Raw genomic sequence first — 20,725 nt, forward strand, 5'->3', positions numbered from 1 at the left:
TGGGTGAATCCTTTAGCAATCAATCTTGCTTTATGTCTCTCTATGTTACCTTTGGAGTCCTTCTTTATCTTAAAGACCCATTTACACCCTACGGGCTTTACTCCCTTAGGTAACTCGATAAGATCCCACACTTGATTTTTAGCCATAGAGTCTAACTCTTCTTTCATGACTTCTATCTAGTGTGTAGATTGTTTGCTTTCCACGACTTCCATAAAAGTCAACGGGTCACCATCCGTATCTATGAAATCACCAGGCTCCTAAAGGTACACCACATAATCAGGATGTATGGCAGATCTCTTAATCATTATGGATCTCCAAACAGGTCGTTCTTCAAGCTCAGATTGAACCTGACCATCCTGTTTGTGCTCTTCCGCATTATCCATAATAGGTTCACTTTGGATTTGTGCATTAACAACCAAATGATCAACCACATCATCATTAGGAATAATAATGTGGTATCTTTCGATGTTTTTCTTAACAGATGATGAAACTGGATCCTGTACTTCCTCAAAACCAAGGCTTTGAAGTGCACTTAATCCTACTAAACCATCTTATAGGAATTTTGCCTTATTCGTTTTAACAATCTGTGGTGAGTGAAATGGGCAATAAAACCTATACCCTTTTGATCTTTCTGGATAACCAATGAAATATCAATTGGTTGTTCTTAGATCAAAGGCTTTAATGTGGAGGTTATACAATTTAGCCTCTGCAGGACATCCCCATATGTGCATATAAGACAATGATGGTTTCCTACCTGTCCACAACTCATAAAGAGTTTTAGGAACATATTTTGTAGGTACCTTATTTAAAATATGCACAACCATCCTTAGGGCTTCACCCCACAACTTTATGGCAAGTGTTGAATAATTCAACATAGATCTGACCATTTCTTTAAGCGTACGATTTCTTTTTTCAGCTACACCATTCTGATAGGCACTACCAAGCATGGTATATTGAGGCATAATATCTTCTTTGAGAAAACACGCTAATGGTCTTTCCCTTTGCCCCATCTCAGTAAACCTACCATAATATTCGCCACCTCTATCAGACCTGACTATTTTAATAATTTTATCAGTTTTTTTCTCTACTTCTTTCTTAAATTCTTTAAACATCTAAAAAACATCAGATTTTTCAAAAATCAAGTAGAGATACATATACTGTGAATAGTCATCAATAAAGGTGACGAAATATTTTTTGCCTGTGTAACAGGTGCTAAACGGTTCACATACATTTGTATGGACTATCTCTAATATCTCACTACTGTGTTTGACATCCTCTTTATATGTGTTTGTATGCTTAGCCTTTATGCAATCAACACATGGGTCATTGTCGGTAAAATCTAGAGATTTCAAGATCTCTTCATTTATAAGTCTTTTTATTCTCTTTTCAGAGATATGACCCAACCTTCGATGCCAAAGCATGTAAGATTTATCGTTTGTCAAACTATATTTATTTTCAACCAATGCGTATTCAGAAGTCAAAGACTCCTGAGTTTGGATCTTCACATTCAATCGATATAAACCATCATAAACTGATGCAGAACCAATTTCAATTGAATTTCTGTAAATGAACAATTTGGAATTTTCAAACTTAAAACAATATCCAAATTTATCCAACTTCGAAATTGAAATTAAGTTTCTACTATACAATGGAATATAAAAGACATCATAAAGATCTAAAACTACGCCTGTATCTAGAGTAATCCTGCAAGTTCCATCACCCTTCACATGTGAACGCATCTTATTTCTTGAATAGATGCTCTTCTCATGCATTCTCGGTTCTCTTCTGCTCAAGAACAACTGTAGATAGTTGAAAATATGAACAGTAGCACCAGAATCAATCCACCAGCTATTTTCAGGAATTTGTAATAAATTACATTCATGAGAAATAAATGACAAATTACCTCTCTTTTCCAACCACTTCATATACTTTATGCAATCTGCCTTCATGTATCCCTTCTTGCAAAAGAAGCACTTTATGGGAGCAGAGTCAGATTGCTTTTCTCAAAATGACTTATTCCCAGTTGGCTTCCTAGCATTTCTCTTAAATGCATTCTAACTTGGTCCTACCTTGGATGCATGAGAAGCCATATGTGCACTCTGCACCTTCTCTCCTTTCAATCGCTCTTCTTCTTCTTCAACACACTTGGACATAAGTTCATTAAATGTTCATTCATCATTATGAGTGTTGTAAGAGATTTTGAAAGGTTCATATTCCAAGGGTAAGGACGCTAAAACTAAATGCACTAGGAAAGAATCAGAGATGGTGAGATTCATGTCATTTAGCTGAGATGCTATGTTCCTTATTTTCAAAATGTGTTGGGGAAATTTTTTTTCTCTAGAATATTTCATAGTTATAAGTTTTGACATTAAGGTACTGGCTCTGGCCTTGTTTGAACTCACAAACTGTCTCAATGGCATTCATGAATTTCTTCACTGTTTTGCATTGTGGGATAGCATTGCGAATATTCTTAGCTACTTTAGATTGCAAAAGCAACAAGCTAAGCCTATTTGAGCGCTCTCACTTCTCAAAAGCAATCGTTTGATCAACAATGCTTTGATCAGTGAAGGCAGTAGGTTCATCTATCCTTAGGGCCAGATCTAAATCCATATACCCTAATGTAAAAAGAACAGTTTCTTTCCAATCACTAAAGTTAGATCCATCAAGAAAAGATATAGAGCTTGAGCCATCTAAAATCATAAAAGTAGAAACTGCACGACAAAAGATACATATCAAGAAGCATTCGTACGAGACTAAAACTTTAATGGAAAAAACAAAAGAATAAAGACCCTTAATATGCTTATTTCCAGGCGAGTGAAGGGGGTCATCGGAGTCCTACTTTGATAAGAGCTCTGACACACGAAACCACTTCGCCTACCAACCATATTCGGTAAAACTAAGGTTCTTGTAAAATTAGACCATCAACACAAGGTACCTTTGAATACACATGTGTGATGTATCTCGACACATTTACCTTATTCTACCCTACTTAAATTTTAAACACAATAAAACTATCTTTGGTTCGTTTATCATTTCATGAATCTAAGTACAACAGTAATATTGGCTAAAACTATATGATAGTATAAAATTTTGACAACATACGTGTATTCAGTCACTTTGGTGACATGAATTCACTAAGTCATCTTGCTATCCTTGATGCCAATATTTAAACATTCATTCACGCATGCATAATTACAAATAAATGCATGAACTATAACCCAAGCCAAGCTTAAATGGGTAAAACCGTGGGTCCTCAAGTAGGAACCTGTTTGAAAGCACTCTGAAGCAGTCTGAAACAGCCCTGAACCGGTTATCCAAGGGTCTGAACCGGTTCTAAACCTTATGAACTGGTGTCTAGTATGAACGAAAGTTCATAAAAATCCTATAACCGTATGTCAAAATCTGTGTATTTTCTTATATTTAAGAAAACAGGGTCTTAGCATCTCGGAACTGGTGAGAAACCAGAAGGAATCGGTCAAAAATGGCTCTGAACCGGTCTCGAAAGGGGCCGAATCAGTCCTCGATCCGGTTCAGGCCCAATAGTGCCTGGACCCTGCTGGATCCGGGTCAAAACCAGTTCAAACTGTATCCAGGTCAGACCAGGCTTTAAACTGGATCTGGGTCAGACCCGGTATGAACTGGATCCAGGCCAGATCTAGTTTAGACTGGATCCGAGTCAGACCCGAGTTGTAACCGAATCCGGAGCAGACCTGGTACTAACCGGATCCGGGTCAGACGAGGGATTTAACTGGATTCGGGCTAGACCCGGTTATAACCGAACCTGGGTCAGACCCGGTATAAACTGGATCTGGGTCTGACCCGGTTTGGACTGGATCTGGGTCAGACCTGGTTTGAAACCAGATCTAGGTCAGACCCGGTTTTAATCGGATCCGGGTCAAACCCGGTATGAACCGGAACCGGGTCCGAACCGATATTAGACCCAATTAAAAACAGAAAAATCGAGGGTTTACCCTCTTGGTTTTTCGGCGACCCACGCTATCTGTCGGTGACCCACGTCGGAGCCCCGCTGTCGAAGCATCTCCGACAAACTTGTCGCCCGACAGAAGAAATGATGCCAGAAAAAGGGGTTTTGTCACCCTGGATGCCGCACGACATCAGACGGTCGGCGGTGGAGAAAACAACCGACGAAAGTTGCCGCCTCTCGACGACACATCCATGGCGTCCTGCAGGCGGTCGGCGAGAAGAAAACCCCGCAGCCTGACAGCTACAGGTAAAGGACCCAAGAAGGATTTTTTTTTTTACTGTCGCCCTACGGTGACAGTCGTCGACTGCCGGCGACACCATGTCGCCCCACGACAACCTGCTGTCGTCAACCTGCAACGTCGCCCCACAGCGACTCCGCTCTGCCGGAAAAGCTCTGTCGCCTCATGGTGACAGTCGCCGAAAAAGGCCATTGAGCCCGTAGCGAAAGCGGGGGGTGGACCCATAACCCATTGTTGAGTTGGACCGCCTGCGCACAAACAAAATGGTAGAAAAAGCGTACCTGATGCAGCCATAGTTGAAACAGGATCGGTGGCTGGCGGTGGCGATCAGAGTAGGGGAAACCGCTGGTGGTGGCTGGAGTGTGGGGGGGGGGCTTCACTCCTTAGCCGGACTGCTGCCCTCCACAAGCGCAGGCAACCGGATGCAGTCGGTGAGCAGGATCGCCGTTCCCTCACCGGATGGAAAAACACCAGATGAAATGTGAGATTTCAAACCTCTATTCTCTTTCTGTTTTTTGCTATTTTTCTGTGTGTATTTTGTATAGGGTTGCTCATGAAACCCTCTTTTTTATAGACACAAAAATGGGAACGGTTGTGTAATCGTTCCCTCTTATTTTGTGCAGGTTTAATGGAAGGAGCATCTTTAAGAGAGGAAGCGTTACCCACATCGTGGGTAACCACCACCAACGTGGTGGTTTATCCCAACAATGCCTGCCAAATAAGTAGAGGTCTTGTGAGCTATTAAGAACACATTTATCTTGGAAAAAATCCTTAACGTCTCTTTTACCTACCAATAAGTGCACTTGGCTTCGACTTTGTAGCAAAGGATGCCTCGATGGGTTCCCAACAACTTGGTGATATCCACAAGTCACCTCTACTAGTTCATGGAGTCTTTGTGAGCTATGACAAATATTTTGACCTTAAAAAAAATGTGTATTTTCTTTCTCTATTGTGAAAATGCACGTCTCATAGCTTTGGGAAATATGTTCTAAGATGACCAAGTTGTTTCCACACTCTAAGTTGGTTTATTTTGAGCTAGGTCTAGGCTAGATCATGGCTGGCCTGCTAGCCTAATTTCATAAACCCATTGGGTTCTTTAAACGTGAAGGGAAACTTTGCAGGCTCGAGACGGGGATGCATGTCTCTTCGTTGAATTTATTTTATCCAATTATTATTATTATTACTATTATTAGTTGATTGCAGTTAACATGGAAGAAATAGTAATTATGTTTTTTTTATGATGAGGAATTCTCACTGAAGCTAGGAAAACTTCGGGTGGGGCCTCACGACACATGGCTCACCTTTAAAAGCTATGGACACACTCGTGCACCAGTGATGTTAGTTCTTCCGGCAACCTCTGGTGATGCACCAACTATTGGACGCTCGTCCAGTGAACCAGCAGACCCCCCATGAAATGTAGCATTTGATCACAAGTGACTTCAAGGGTGGATAGGTTTGGCATGTTTTGTAATTGGCAAGTTTTCATTCCTCTCTCTTTATATATATATATATATATATATATATATATATATATATATATATATATATATATTGTTATAAGCTAAAGCGATTCAAAAAAGTGCATAGGACTTGCTGACTACAAGTGTGGGCTGATTCGGCCAATGTTGAGACTTGGCTGAGTTTATTCCCTAACCAATGAATTTTGAACAAAAAAGTTGGAAATTTCTCGAACACAGTGTTGTCCGTACCTGAATCGGCCAACACAGATGGTATTGCCATAAAATTGATACGACCCGAATCGACTATTTTTAATAAATGTAAAAAAAGTAGTTTAAAATTAATCTTTTAATATTATTTTAATAGCTTTAAAAGTGTCATATTCTAATTGACACGTAATATTTTTTAAATTATTTTTGGCCAATTCAGAACGATTCACTTGAGAATCGGTATAGGCAGATTCACCAGCTGAATCGTTGGCCAAACGATACAGGTCGGATTCCGATACTGACAACATTGCTTGAACAACTTTGTGGCTACTTTCTTTTTGTTTGTTTTCCATTTAGCTATAAATCTAGTTTGTACTGAAGGGGTATGCATTAACCACAATATCCTTGGAATTAAGTTGAAGTGCTTAAATGAAATAAAAGAGATTGATAAAAATTACACAATAATGATTTTTACAAATTTTTTTCCTAGAAGTTCATCAATAGTTCCATGATCATTCCTATTATTCTCAGCATTCAGATTGCTAGTTCATTAGTGTCACTTAACTTGTAATAACTAATTATAATGATGATATCATTGTCATTCCTCAAGTAGATTAGGGATGGCAGTGGATCAGGAGTAAACCGGGCCCGTCCCCTTCTTGCCTCGTGGATGGAGGACATGAAACAGGGATGGAGGCAGAGATGAAGGTTAAAATCAAAACCCATGTGGGATGGAGGCGGGGATGGACTTACGCTTTCACTCGCCTTGCCCCGCCCCACCCAGTCCCCAATCTTTTTTTAGGGACTGAGGGAAAATGGGGTCCCGCCCCACCTTGCTCTGTTTGGACCAGGGATGAAGGACATGAAACGGGGATGGAGGTTAAAATCAAAACCCGTGCAGGGATGGGGGGAAATTTTTTGAGATGGGGCGGGAGTGGAGACAAGTCTCCACCCCCGCTCCCATCCCGGTCCACTGCCATCCCTAAAGTAGATCTAATATTTGGAGCAGTAGGTATGAAAACTGGTCAGATCCGGAACAGCTGAATACATGGACATTCGAAACCAAATTGTATCCAGAACATCCAAAACTTGCAAATCCTCCATCCTAGATCCGGCCCATTTGCATTCCACGGAGCAGTGATTCCATCACAAGGGTCTTGGTTGCGTCAGTTGAACTGTATGGTTTAGACTAATCTATGATATAAAATGAATTGCATCATCACCCTAATATTTTGTCGATGAATAATGTGCAAATGTTTATATGTAAGATAATCCTTGATTTGTCAACGGGGGCTCAAAGCAGTTAGTGCACGACACCTTGTGTTGTAACGTTGCAGGTTCGAATCCCAATGGTATGGTTGAATAAGTGGTAGGGTCTACCTAACCCTAGCTTTCTCTGTGCTAAAAAAAGACAAAAGAAAAGCCTTGATTCCCTATACAAGTAAAGAAGATTGTTTGCTTTATTTAGTTTTGGTATGCGGATTTAAGGGTTTTACCAACCAAAGGCCAGCCAATGTGATGTGTGATGAATTGAAAAAATATCATATTAGGTGTTAGTGAAGAAAGTAGTGATGACACTGGAGGTGTAGTAGTGGTGGTGGGTAAGTTAAGGAGGTTGTTTATAAATGATTTCAATAATAAGCAAGGTAACACAATAAAAAATATTGTCCTTAGTGTTTTTGGTGTAAAGAATAAGGGTTTAAATATAAACCCCCCAAAAAATGATAATAAATATAAAACTAGGCTATCATATACCCAAACAAAAAACTTTCTTGTGTGGCTATATTTCTCAACCTTAGCCTCTCAATGGTATAAAAAAACTATGTTGACTTGTGAAGTACCCATATTCTCTTAACCACCCCTATTAAAAGGGTTTCCCTCGTTAATAGCTAAATTTTAGAGAAGTTAGGTTATCTCTCTTAGGCTTATCCAAACTAGGTTCAATGAACTTTAATTTCTACCATTTATTGGAATTATAAGTGATGTAGGATATCCATATTATGATTGAACCCTTAAATGAGAGATAATTTTAGTAAGTTATTTCCTATAATAATAATTTCAAAATCATCCTTTCAAAATTCAATATCCCATATAACCCTTTTAGAAATAATAAAATTACCATCAAACTCATAGCCTATGTGATTAACCATTGAGGATCTAAATACCAATTAGATCTCATAAAATATTTCCATAAAAAATTGATAAATATTTAAAAAATATAATATTAATAAAACAATTTTAATATTTTATTTATCAAATTACCAAGCTTGAAATTTTCTTTTAATCTGAGTTATATATACTTTTCCTCAATGTTGGATATTCTTCAAAAATGGTTTTGGATCCATTTTTGGATACACATCATTTCTTAAATATAATTATCCAATATACAATCTTCAATAAATTTATAACAACTTATTTAGGTGTAATTAAAATAATTAGATCATATGCTTGATAATAAATGATCTCCTCGGGTCAAAGGATATTTTGAACCATTTTGTATATGAGAAAATTATATATTGATAGTAAATAACTTTTTAAGAATTTTTCATGTGAAACCAAGTCAATATACATTTAAACACACATGTGTTGAAGCCAATGTTGTGAAAAGCGTTCAGGCATAGCAAGGCACTCCACCAAAAACTGAAGTAAGGCATAAAGTGTAAGCATCAATTTTTTTTAAACTAAAAAAATATATTTAAAAATATAAATAAACAAAATAATGTTGTATTCATGAAGTAACCAATAAAAAATATATAATATTAAATAAATATTAAAAAAACATGAAAATAACATGTAAAAGTAACATGAATGCAACAACTAGATCTATCTAAGTATCTAACAAATAAAGTATGAGCATTCAATAAAAAATTAAGTAACAAAATCACTAACAATTAAATTTCTCAATATCATGTCATTATCATATAATGCATATTAGCACAAACTAAAAGTCACAAATCACATTAACAATCTTTATATACAAAATTACAATCCTACACGCACATAATAGATTACATGTACATGCACAATCTTTATATGTGGTTATGTACATTTACAAACCTACACATACACAAACAATTACATGCATATACCTATCAAAAAAATATTTTAAAATAATGACATAAACTAACATTCATAATTTGATATACACAAACCAACACATACAGTGTACATACATAATCACATGCACAGTCAATTAATTGCACATTGCGAGAAGAAGAAAGATTAAAGAAAAAGAAAAGAAAAAAAAAGAAAAAAGAAGAAAGAAGAATGAAGAAGAAGAAGTAGTAGTAGAAGAAGCAAAAAAGAAGAGGAGGGAAAAAATGAAAGACAGAGGAATAAGAAGGGAAAAAGGAGCAACAACAGAGGAAGCCAAGAAGAAAAAGAAGGGAAAAAGAAGAAAGAAAGAAAATGAGAATAGAGGGAGAAGAAGGGTAAAGGAAGGAGGATGGAAGAAGAAGAAAAAGATGTAGCGGTGCAAGGAAAAAAGAAAGAGGACACAAAAAGAAGAGGAAAAGGAAAAGAAAGATGGAAGAAGAAGAAGAAGAAAATTAAGCGGCAAAGAAGAAAAAGAAGGAAAGAAGAAGAAAAAAAAGAGAACATAGAGAGAAGAAGGACAAAATAAGATGGAGGAAAGAAGAAAAAAAAATTGAAAGAATAAATGGCAGCAGAGGAAGGAAAGAAGAGAGAGAAAGAGTGAGTAAGTACGTACCTACGGCCGATGGCGAAAGAGGGTGGGGTTGGGGATCAAAAAGGAGGAGATGAAAGGATCAAACCTCCCTCCCCCGCTTTGTTTTGATTTTTTTTATTTAATGTCAAATGAGGTGTGTGCCTCATCTTGAGGCGCGCCTCACCACAAGGCATGAAACACACATAGTTGTGCCTCAAGGCAAAAATCTCCATGCCTTGAGACGAGACACTTTTTTTTTTGAGATGCGTTTTCAACAACATTGATTGAAGCAAAGTCTCTACTTCGATGACTCAAGCATAGTACATTGTGACAACCTTACAAAGGAGTTGTCCATCCTCATCCATAGTTGTAACTATTTCATGGACAAGGGATCGAAAAACTAGTTTTCTCATGTTGACCCGAAGTCAAACATCTAGTTATCCTATAATGTAACTTGTGACCCTCGCGATATCCTATATCATATTGGTCATCTCGGGACCAAGATATATTAATACTCAAAAATAAAATCATCTTAAAAAATAATAAATAAATTTTACATTAAAAATTATTTTATTAGATTTTCAGGGCATACAACTAAAATTAATTTGGATAGGCATGCATGTTAGATCGTGCATAACTCTCCATCTGAAATAGAGTTTGCAAGCATAGCACCAAAACAAAGTAGGCAACTAAAAATAGAATTGTTTTTTTTTTATTCATTTTGAGGCATAAACCAAATACGAAAAGTTGGCATGCCCATTGCATAATTTCTCAGTTGCCTATTGGAGACTAAAGGTTGATGATGCATATTCCCAAATCTGCAATGTGAGAATTAAGCTTATATCCAATTCACTCATTCACGAGAATCATCACAATTGTGACAGTTGACCTTCTATCAACACATCTGTTTGTTTACAAAATCCCACCTGATGCATAACGAACAGATTATATATATAGATAATTGTCTTTCAAGACTAGTTGAGAATGTTCTCATAATGTGCAGCATGGTTTTTGCCAAGATTTCAAATGTTGGCAAAAATCTGCATCTGACTTAAAATACTGTCAAAGTTGTCTGTCTGTTTTTCAATTGGATGTGTGTGGATTCCCTCATAAGTTGTGACCACGATCCCTTCATCCTTTGATAAGCGTTGAACTTGTTTCTTGACATTGCATGCTTGGTGAGTGCAACGATAATAGCTTCTGCAGGTAGAGATAAAGCTACTGTTAGATCATTGATAAAGAGTAAATGTTTGACGTCAAGAGAAGAAAAATTATATTCTACAGTAGGATGAGCAAGCAAACGAGGCAAATTTTCCCAAGGGGGTTGGCATAGTGGGGTGGGCTTTGGTCGCTAGGCTGGTGGTCAAGGTTCGATTTTCATGAGTGTCACCCCTCAGAGCAAGCCGATGCCAAGGCTTGGGCCTCGGTGGAGGGGTCCAAACCTCGGAGTTTTACGACAACAGCATGACCACCATGTGTATGGCAGGTTAAGCTAGTGGGACCAGGTCTTTGTTCAGGGTGTAGTTTCTTCAGGTTACAAATAGAACAAGAAAAAAAGAGCAAACGAAGCAGATATGCAGATCTGCTTCCTATGTCGCATGGATACATCTGTGATACGGATATACTGCCATTTTTATGAAATTTTCAATATAACTTGTATATAAAGGAATACGAAAAGGCAGTCAAAATGGAGTATCCAACGTATCATCATTTGAGTAAATGAAAATTTCATGGAAGTAGTCGCTTAGCATTTTGAGAGATGATCGCGTCAGAGACTGCTCTTGGATGTCGTTCATCTTAAACATGAACGAAACCCATGAAAACAGTGAACAAGCTCATCGTGAGCCATTTATTTTAATCCATCCCGATGCCGTCCATCCAAAACATGAACATCGAAAAAAAGCACCTCATTGTTACAGGTTTTGGATACCGTTCATCTTGAGATCAATGGCATTCAGAAGTGCTCTGATGGAATACTGTCAGAGCATACTCTGACCTGATCCCGTCTCTAGCACATTTATTGATGCTAATTAACAAGTACATATGCATGTATGCATGCAGACGCCCATGGGGGCACTGCACACCTGGCTAGGTGGGTCAGTTTAAGGTATTTAAGGACGCTGTGAGTTCGATGCTCAGGGTGTGCATCCATTGCCGCACCGTCAAAGCTAATGGAAAGCTATCCTTGGTGGGCAGAGGGAGAGTTCTCATTGAGTTTTACACTGCGGGCATCCAAACAGGACCAATGTGGCACCTCTTGGCTCGTAATAGGATGTCTAAACCATATAAGAGTGGTTTCTCTTTGTTATCAAAAACCAAGAGAGAGAGAGACGGAAGCTTTCTGCAAGAAGGATCAACTTTATGAATCGTTGATTCAAAATAACTGGAAAGAAAAAAAAATGAGTGTGATATGAGCAAGTAAATGAAGGAAATTCATTCGCTTTTTCTTTTTACCTAGTTCCTTTTGAAGCCATAATTCCAAGTTCATTCGCTTTTTCTTTTTACCTAGTTCCTTTTGAAGCCATAATTCCAAGTAGTTAGTTTTTAATATCATTTAGTGCAACCAAAATTCACATAACCATCCTGGTTAATAATTATTCCTAATATAGTATCACTATCATGTAGGTCAGTGTGTGTGCGCATGTATGGACACAGAGAGATAAATTTCTGCACGCAACCACAACTTTAGAATGTCAAATTCTATCAAAACATGCGTCGCCTAATACTACAACATATACTTTGAAGGCCTAATTCCACTATCTGACATATGTTGAGATTCATCTTATTTAATCCTAGCCATCTGACCAACGGTCAGGATAAGTCCACATTTTGAAAATGTGGACTAAATCTAATCAGCCAGAGGCATCAGTTGGACGACCAGGATCAACATAGATCCTATGACATCGTCCGACCTATGATGTCAGAGCATAGGATCCTTTTTTTTTTCCTGAAAGGAAAGCTGGAGTTAGGCAGATACATCCAGTTAAACAACTATACCATTGGGTTTTGAACCTGCACTAGCTGCTCCTAACAGACAAGGGGAGCCCCTGTTGGTAGGATAGGATCCTTTTGGCATATATTGGAGGCCTAATTGGTTTTGGACTCCAATATGCATTTGCATTTGACAGCCTATTTCAAAAACTGCTCACCATCAAAATTTTAAAATCACATTCAGGCTAGACCAGCACTGTTGTATTGCACAGCTCAAGCCAAGGGAAACCCCTATATATAAAATAACAAGGTGACCCTTACGTACAATTTCTTTCATATTTCTTATTAATTCATTGGCCCTCTCAGGGTTGCTCACATGATATGGGGCTAGTGGATAGGGAGGTCTCCCCTCATCCTGAGTTCGAATGGAGAGCTGATGATCAGGTGCAAGCATACTTTGACTGTACCGCTGCACCTGACTGCCCCTCCATTTCTGGGGTACATCCCATCAACTGTGGGGCCCAAGAGAAGATGGAGGGCAGATTAGGTGTAGCGTGCATACTTCAGTATGCAATGTGATTGCATCTGATCTGACATCATGATGTAATTCTTTCGATTTCATCTGCTTTAATGGATATCTTTCCTTAAAAAACCAAAAAACCCTGCAAGGGCATCCTCTTGAATATGATAAAAGGAGGAGGCTCCCTCCCGGTTGAGGGGGACATTCGTAGAGTTGTACGCCATCGGGATGGTACGGCATTCTAAGACCAGTGCTGCCAGGTCGATCCGTTCGTTCTTGAGTGTGGTTTTACACCAGCTGACACTAACAGCTAAACCCTTATTTTGATTTAGTTTATAGACAAGACAGATTGGTAATGCATGCAAGGTGCATCCATTGTAACCAAGGTGACCAGTCACTGCTCACTTTCTGCAAAAGTAGATGGTGCATATTGTTTATCATGCCTAATGAACGCCATTTTCAAAGGCGTATCACTCAATTTGGTGATGCATCAAAATCATCAAAGAGAGATAACATCAAAACATGGAAAAATCATCTCCCATCACCTGAATGAAAAATCATCAAAACCAACTTCATCAAATCAAAAGATGAACACAACCATCAATTAACCAAGAACACCAATCAAAGTGCAATTGCACCAGCCACTATGCTTTTGCTACATCTAATAAAAAAACACAACCATAATTGATCACCGCCCAAATTTCAAAAAAAGTGACGTATAAATGAAATAGGAAACCAAAAAGCAAGAACATGATGATGCTAGTAGTGGGATCTCATAATGATGGGGTTGGTGTTCAAGATCATGATCAAACACAGATTTTTTTTAAACAACATATAAATAAAATCTCACCTGGGGTACTTGTTGTTTTTAACTGCCTTCTGCCCATACTTCCTCCACCTATAGCCATCATCAAGTATGTCCACTTGGCTCCTTGTCTGAAAGGCATATCTTGGCCTCCTCACCTTCTTCTCACTCTTCTTCTTCCCAGGTTTCTCCTCAGTGGGTTGCTCCACTGGCCCATTGGTGGGTTCACCCTCTGAAGGCTTGTGGTCCAAATGTTGATTTGGTGGCTCTGGCTTTAACCCCAAGAACCCACTTGGGTTTTGGTGGATATGAGGGCTCAGCATGTGTGAGAAAGATGATGATGGCGCAGAAGATGTGGGTGGTATTGGGAAAAACATGTGGTTGTGATCAGATGAAGAGAAGAAGTAGTCCTCCATATGAGAGAGAGAGAGAGAGGTGTAGAAGAGATCTGATTAAAAGGAAGCAAAGATATAGAGCCGAGCCGCCTTGGGGATAGGGGAGGGGGCGGCTGATGTGAATATTCCTGTGAGCCGTCAATTTCTCGGTGGGAAAGACAGCATAACGAGTGGCGTAAACGGCACGTAAGGTCTACCAGGTGTTCTTACAGAGAGAGAGAGAGAGAGAGAACCCGTTTACCATAATGGCCTTGGATCTTAGAGAGCCTTACATAAATGTCATTCTTGTGAGTTGCGAAAAAATTTTAATAGAGCCAGAGTTGCGAAAAAAATTTTATAGAGCCAAGGAGGTGAGTTCTGATCATAGCAACAAATACCGGTGATATTTTGAAGATATTGTGGCTTGATCGTAATGGTTTCAAAACCTGATATAATCTCTAAAAATTGTGATATTTTCAAGATATCGCCTATCTTGGGAGTACTATGATATTATTGTGTTATTAGCACAATATTAGCATTTTTAGTTTTTTACTTTTAATGTTTTTTATTCCATTTTATATAATTTAAAATATACATATACCAATATTTTTCCCAAGTGTTTTCCTAAAAAACAAAATTTTGAAAATATCTTAAGGTTATCTCTGCCAAGAAAATCCTGAAATCGAAATTTGTATCCATGGTTTTGATGAAGTAGGGTTGAATCTGGATTCAAAATGTATGTGGTAATACAGGACGTGGTAAAAGAAATCTGAAAATAAGGATTCCATATCTAAAAGTAAAAGCTCCGATTCAAATGAAGATCCAAGCAAACCCAATCAATTTGCACTACTAATATGGGCCAAAGCAATTCGCCCAAGTGGCAGCTAACTTGGAGAGAAAGTGCTGACCCCTTCTTCCCAGGGTTCAACTCCAACCAGGTGTGTGGTGCTGATGGGCTCCAAAAGGGCTTGAGTGTTGGCAACCCCACCCGAGGTTTACCTCATAGGAGAGCCAAAGCCCATTAAGTGACCCAGTTCTCAGTGAGGATACTAATTTCTAGTCACAATAAAAAAAAGGCATAGCTGGTTCTTGAATCAGAATAGGTCTGCACAAAAGTTTTAGTGAGAGAAAGTTGAGGGGTTTTAAGGTTGAAATTTTCAAAGAGAAAACTCTAAGACTCTTTTGGGATTATCTGAGACATTACCATGTTGGAAAGGGTTGGAGTTCATAAACTTGTCAAGCTTCAGTCGCTGCCAAGCGTGATGGTTATAAAAGTATTTATGACAAACTGGTTGATGAATGAATGAACGGAGCATGAATGTTGGTGGTGCACCCGTACAGCTTCTGCAAGGATATGTTTGCAAACTTGGGACCAAGTTCATGAACCCCAGTGTTCTTCAAAGGTTGAGAAGCGAAGAGTTCATGAACTTGTTCATGTTTCCACTTGATGCCAAACAATACAAGGAGACGGCAAGTGTGCAATTCTGGCCAATATCCACATGATTTTCAATTTTATTCACTTTAACATGTGAAACACTGTTAGTGCCTTAGTGGTTGTCCCTTTCTGATCTTACACCACTTAGCATGCCTTTCAAAATGATAGGGTTCATGAACTTGGTATTGTCTCCATTGGAGATGCTGAATGTACCCTGGTGGATTGACATGTCAAGTGCGCATGGCTGGTCAATGATGCAAAGTTTCAAAAAGAAAATCTATTGATACCAATTATGTGAATCAAAAATATATATCACTGAAAATGACACACATTTCCAAATAAAATATCCACACTTTTTCACACTTTTTTGGAATTAATGACTCATGCAGTAACAAAAGTCTCTCGTGGATCTTAGGTATTACATTGATCTTCTTCGTGAAAAGATGTGGATTGTTTGTGTTAAAAAAGGGGAGATTTTTATGTGCATCTTGGAGCCTATCATTTTGAAATAACCGTGTATTTTTATTTTTAAATAAATTTTATTAATATTTTCTTATAAAACATATTTTTTATATTTTTAAATTTATTTTTTTATTGCCGAGATTTTTGCCGAAAAAAATGCAAGATTCATGAAAAATTTTCAAATTCTCACGAGTTTTTTGAAAAACGGGATTTTGCAGATAAAAATGTTTGTCATCACTATACGCTTGGAGGAAATTATTTTTTGTTCTAACAATAATAACCTTTTTCATCTTAATAAGTGTAGACTTGTAGAACTGGCAAATCAGGTGCAATCACATTGCACGCTTTAGTTAGGCTGCATCTAATCAACCCTCTATATTTTGTTGGACCCCGCACTCAAAGCATGCAATTTGATTGTACCTGATCTGCCCTATCATGGGTGAGGGGTACTGGCCCTGGAGGCTTCGCCCTCCAAATTACATGGCTTGTCAGTTGACATGGGAATAGGGGTGTCAACGGGTCGGGTTTGGTTCGGATTCAGGTGAATTCAGACTTGGATCAGTTTTTTGGGTATGGTATCGAGTTCAGACCCAGGTCCAAACGGATCTACTATAAAAGAAACCATACTCAGCCCCGATAAGAACTACATGAATCAGATCTGCACCATACCCGGTAAAATAATATTTTTTTATTATTTTTACATTGAAATTTTGTGGGTCTTAATCAAAACTCGGGTCGGGCCGGGTCTGGTATAAAATTTCATAAACTATACCCGAGTCTACATATTAGTCGGACCCAAAGGTCCGGACCCAGGTCTTAATTGGGTCTTCTTATTTGTCACCATACCCGGACTCTATAGGGTTTGTTCTGGGCACCCGTTGACACCCCTGCACCGGACCATAGTAACAAATTCTCGTAAAAAAAACACGAAAAAATATTCTTTCCAAAAATTTACTGTTTTATATGTGACATAATGAAAATATCGTCTCATTTTATTATCTCGAGATTTAATACCCTGACTTCCTTAAAGTTAAGCTAAGGGACCTACCATTAAGCCAAAACATGACTCTTGATTATTATTACTGAAAAAAAATCTAAACATACTAAAAATTTTCAAAGAAAAAAGGAGCAAAAAGTAGAATTTGAACACAATATGTTCTTAATAAAGATTAATGCCCTACCCATTACAGTATCAATACAATTCTGAACTTTTTTTGCAAAAATATTATATATATGGGGCTTGCAATGAACTGAGCCTTATCGAGCTCGACAGGTCATTCAAGCTTGGCTCGATAGCTCATCCGAGCTTCATACACCCGTTCAAACTCGGTTCATTTATGAAGTGGACGAGCCCGAACCAGCTCAGTTCGGTGTGCATCCCTACCAATCACCATCTCTATAACCCTCCATACCAAAAAAACCACAACCAATGGACAGGAGGCCGAAATTGGCGATGATCACAGAGGCCAGGATTAGTGTTGGATGCATAATTTTATAATTGTGGATGGCTTACTTAATTGGTTTCTGTTTATTATTGTCATTTTCATTTTTCTGAAGAACATTTCTATATATTTATCTCTTTCAAAAAATCAAACAAAAAATTAAGTTATAAGCTATTACTTATTTTTGTTATTAGTTCTTAACAAGTATTTAATTATTTATTATATACTTTGTTAAATAAATTTTAGAAAGTCTAAATAATATATTTTCATGTTTTATTGTTTCTGCTTATTTTATCATATTTTATATTTTTCATTCATTTTAAAACTTGCCAAGATTTCCCAAATTTCTTCCCAGAAAAATATTTTTTTAAATCTCTCAAAATTTTCCCTTGCCGAGAAATTTCCGAGAGCGATATTTGTGACCATGCGACCACCATGGCTCAAATCCTACGAGGGTTGTTCCTTACTGCATGGTCAATGCTGGATGTACTCTTTGGTGGGCATGAGGGGACTTCAAGAGCTATCACAACCAGCAGCGTCAATTATCTCAAAAAAAAAAAAAAAAACTAGAGAAATATCTCAAACTGCAACATTATCAGTCTTTTGAGGATTACAAATTTAAGTTTGAGTGTTGGTTTGTGAGTCTCCAGGTTTAAAAAACAAGCAGGGGGAATGGAGAGAGTTACAAGGTACTTGGTCCAATCACTGGATGCCACGCATTCATTCACACACAAAAAACCAAAATTTTAAAGTGGCTCGGTTCAGATGTGACCTACGTTCGATATAGGGTCTCTCTCTCTTTCATACCCTCATAGATGAGGTCTCTGCCCTTTATATTTACAATCCCATGAGTTATACATTTTTGGGTTTTTTTAAAAACATAATAATCTTTATGATTACAAATATATTCAAAAGTTTCCTCATTTAAATTATTTTTCTTGAACGAGTTCTCTTTTCTTTCTTTCTCATTTGCCTTGTGTGGGAGTAGTTCTTTTTCAATGCAGTCGCCCGAATATATAATAGTCTTGATTGGGACTTATATCTCATCTTGTCTGGTGATGATCCATTTCAACATGTTCTAGATCCATATCTTCCTTCACATTTTCTTGGTTTATCAGGAGAGAGGACCCTTTGTTATCGGTTTTGGGAGAGCTCCCCCAACTTGACCGCAGTTTGGTCACTTTCCTGCCGAAAATGCTTTGCTGTTTTTTTTTTTACATTTTTATTTTAGGCTTTTAGGATTTTTTTTTTAGTCTTTAATATTCAGGCCATTTTCCAGCCGGTGGCGAAAATAATGGTAGGCTTTATTTTTTTTATTTTTAAGTTTTTAACAGAAAACTTGAATTTGTAGTTTTTTTGTCACCCAAACAGGTTAAAAACCTGGTTTTCTTAAAACCAGGTTTTGCTCCCTGCCATCTAAACGAGGTCTAAAAAATATAATTTAGATTGAATTGATCTAGTGAAATACTTGAACATTTTCTCATCAAATTTTAGAATAATATCAACCATTGATTTTTAAAAACTTACATTTGAGTATGACAATACCTAATCAAATACATGTTTTTTTACTGTAATAAACACATCTATTGATTCAAATCAAGCAGAAAACACCTCCAATTATGTTTTTTGAAGTCTCCCAAAGCTGGCAACTTTTTTGTAGTAGAATGATCCTTCTATATGTGTGTGGGTGAACACAACGCAGGCCTCTTTACCACTCTCAAGTAAAGCTTTCCTCACTAGGGTCGATCATGGGATCATGTTTTTGAGAGGAAGGGCGCAATGTTGTCAGTATCGGTATCGATCCTGAATCGTTTGGCCACCGATTCAGCTGTATTGGCCGATACCGATAATCAAGTTATAATCATTCTTTATCGGCCAAAAAATAATAAAAAATATTACATGTCAATCATAATGTGACACGTATTAAAATTATTAAAATAATATTAAAACTTGAATTTTTAGTATTCTTTATTTATTAAAAATAGCCGATTCAGCGGTGAAGCGTATCCATTATATAAACTCCGATACTGATAACATTGGGGGGAAGCGCTCATGGCTTGGTCATCTGACCAAGAGTGGTGGTGGTATTGCTGTGATGTTGTCAGAATAGGAGGGTATATGAGGTAATTCCTCTCAGCATTTTGTGGCTTAAGGCGTTAATGCTCTCATGATTTAGTGTTTAAAAAGAAACAAATTAAGAGATAAGGGTTTGTCACGTGATGGCCGTGACGAGCGTGGCTGCTTTCAACGTCCAAAAGGTCACCTCTCTCTCTCTCTCTCACCCAAACACAAGTCAAGAATGACCTGAGCATATATGATGACAGAATATTGACATAGAACGCCTAGTTTTCTAGAAAAAACTAGAAGTAAATGATGACAGAATAGTGACAGTGCCACATGAGGACAAGTTTTTTTTTTTAACCGAAAAACCACCACATGATCATAGATAGACCTAGTTTCGCTGGGTCGGTCTACCGTACATACAATCGTTGTCCTGGCAGCATAAAACTCCGAGAGCTTACCCTTGAACCATGAGAGCTCGCTTCCATAATTTTGCAACGTGGGTTTTGGCGTGTTTGGTTTGGTTTGGTTTGGTTTGCATGGGACAAGTTGGGTGGCTGGACATTAAATTGGACCAGCTTTTAAACTCCTTTGGTGATTTCTCCAGCCGTCTGTTGACCAAATGCCCAACTGATACCCAACAAAGATTTCTCTTACTAGGCCCCCAAACGTGTTTTACTTGGATCAGATCTGGATTTGGATCATACTTTTTATGAATTTTGCCTTAAACCAAGAATAGGACTTAGCTCAGTCTGATAGGGCAAATAATCCGAGTTTTTTTTTTTCATTTTAAGTTCACATGCTCTATAGTCAGCCCTAGCTCAATTTTAGATCTCGGGCAGCACCCAAATGATGCCTCGGGATGAGTAGGCTCCAGATAGGGATGTCAGCAGATCAGATATATGCGATATCTGACCCGATTCCGAATCCGATTAGTCAGATTTGGTTAAAAAAAGCTGAACCAATTAGTAAGCAGAATTAACAACCGAATCTGGGTACATGCAGTTTTTTTGGATCTGCTAGTAGTTTTTTCATGTTCGAATCCGATTCTGATTAGCCAATGTGCGATTAGTCGGATTTGGAATCTGTTACATCTGAGCCCAATCTGAACCATTTACGTCCCTAGCTCCAGACGCCA

The 20,725-nt window shown here is 38.0% G+C and overlaps 1 protein-coding gene across 1 annotated transcript; it reads right to left on the bottom strand.

Annotated features, from left to right (window-relative positions):
• Positions 1 to 10,339: 10,339 nt before the first annotated feature.
• LOC149840508 (putative WRKY transcription factor 43) lies at positions 10,340 to 14,249 on the bottom strand. Its single transcript, XM_090004464.1, has 2 exons — positions 13,859 to 14,249; positions 10,340 to 10,757 (listed from the first exon to the last, which is right to left on the bottom strand). The coding sequence occupies exons 1-2, from the start codon at positions 14,227 to 14,229 to the stop codon at positions 10,580 to 10,582; spliced, it is 549 nt and encodes a 182-aa protein (XP_089860590.1). The 5' UTR covers positions 14,230 to 14,249; the 3' UTR covers positions 10,340 to 10,579.
• Positions 14,250 to 20,725: the final 6,476 nt, after the last annotated feature.

This window comes from Nuphar pumila, chromosome 4, assembly GCF_984573655.1.
Source record: "Nuphar pumila chromosome 4, dmNupPumi1.hap1.1, whole genome shotgun sequence".
Lineage (NCBI taxonomy): Eukaryota > Viridiplantae > Streptophyta > Magnoliopsida > Nymphaeales > Nymphaeaceae > Nuphar > Nuphar pumila.

What these genes read in the sequence shown, in the direction of transcription:
- LOC149840508 (XM_090004464.1), bottom strand. Translation starts at nt 14,229, where the DNA reads ATGGAGGACTACTTCTTCTCTTCATCTGATCACAACCACATGTTTTTC. An exon ending in AAAAACAACAAGTACCCCAG is followed by an intron (nt 10,758 to 13,858) that starts GTGAGATTTTAT and finishes CTCTACCTGCAG; the next exon opens with AAGCTATTATCGTTGCACTC.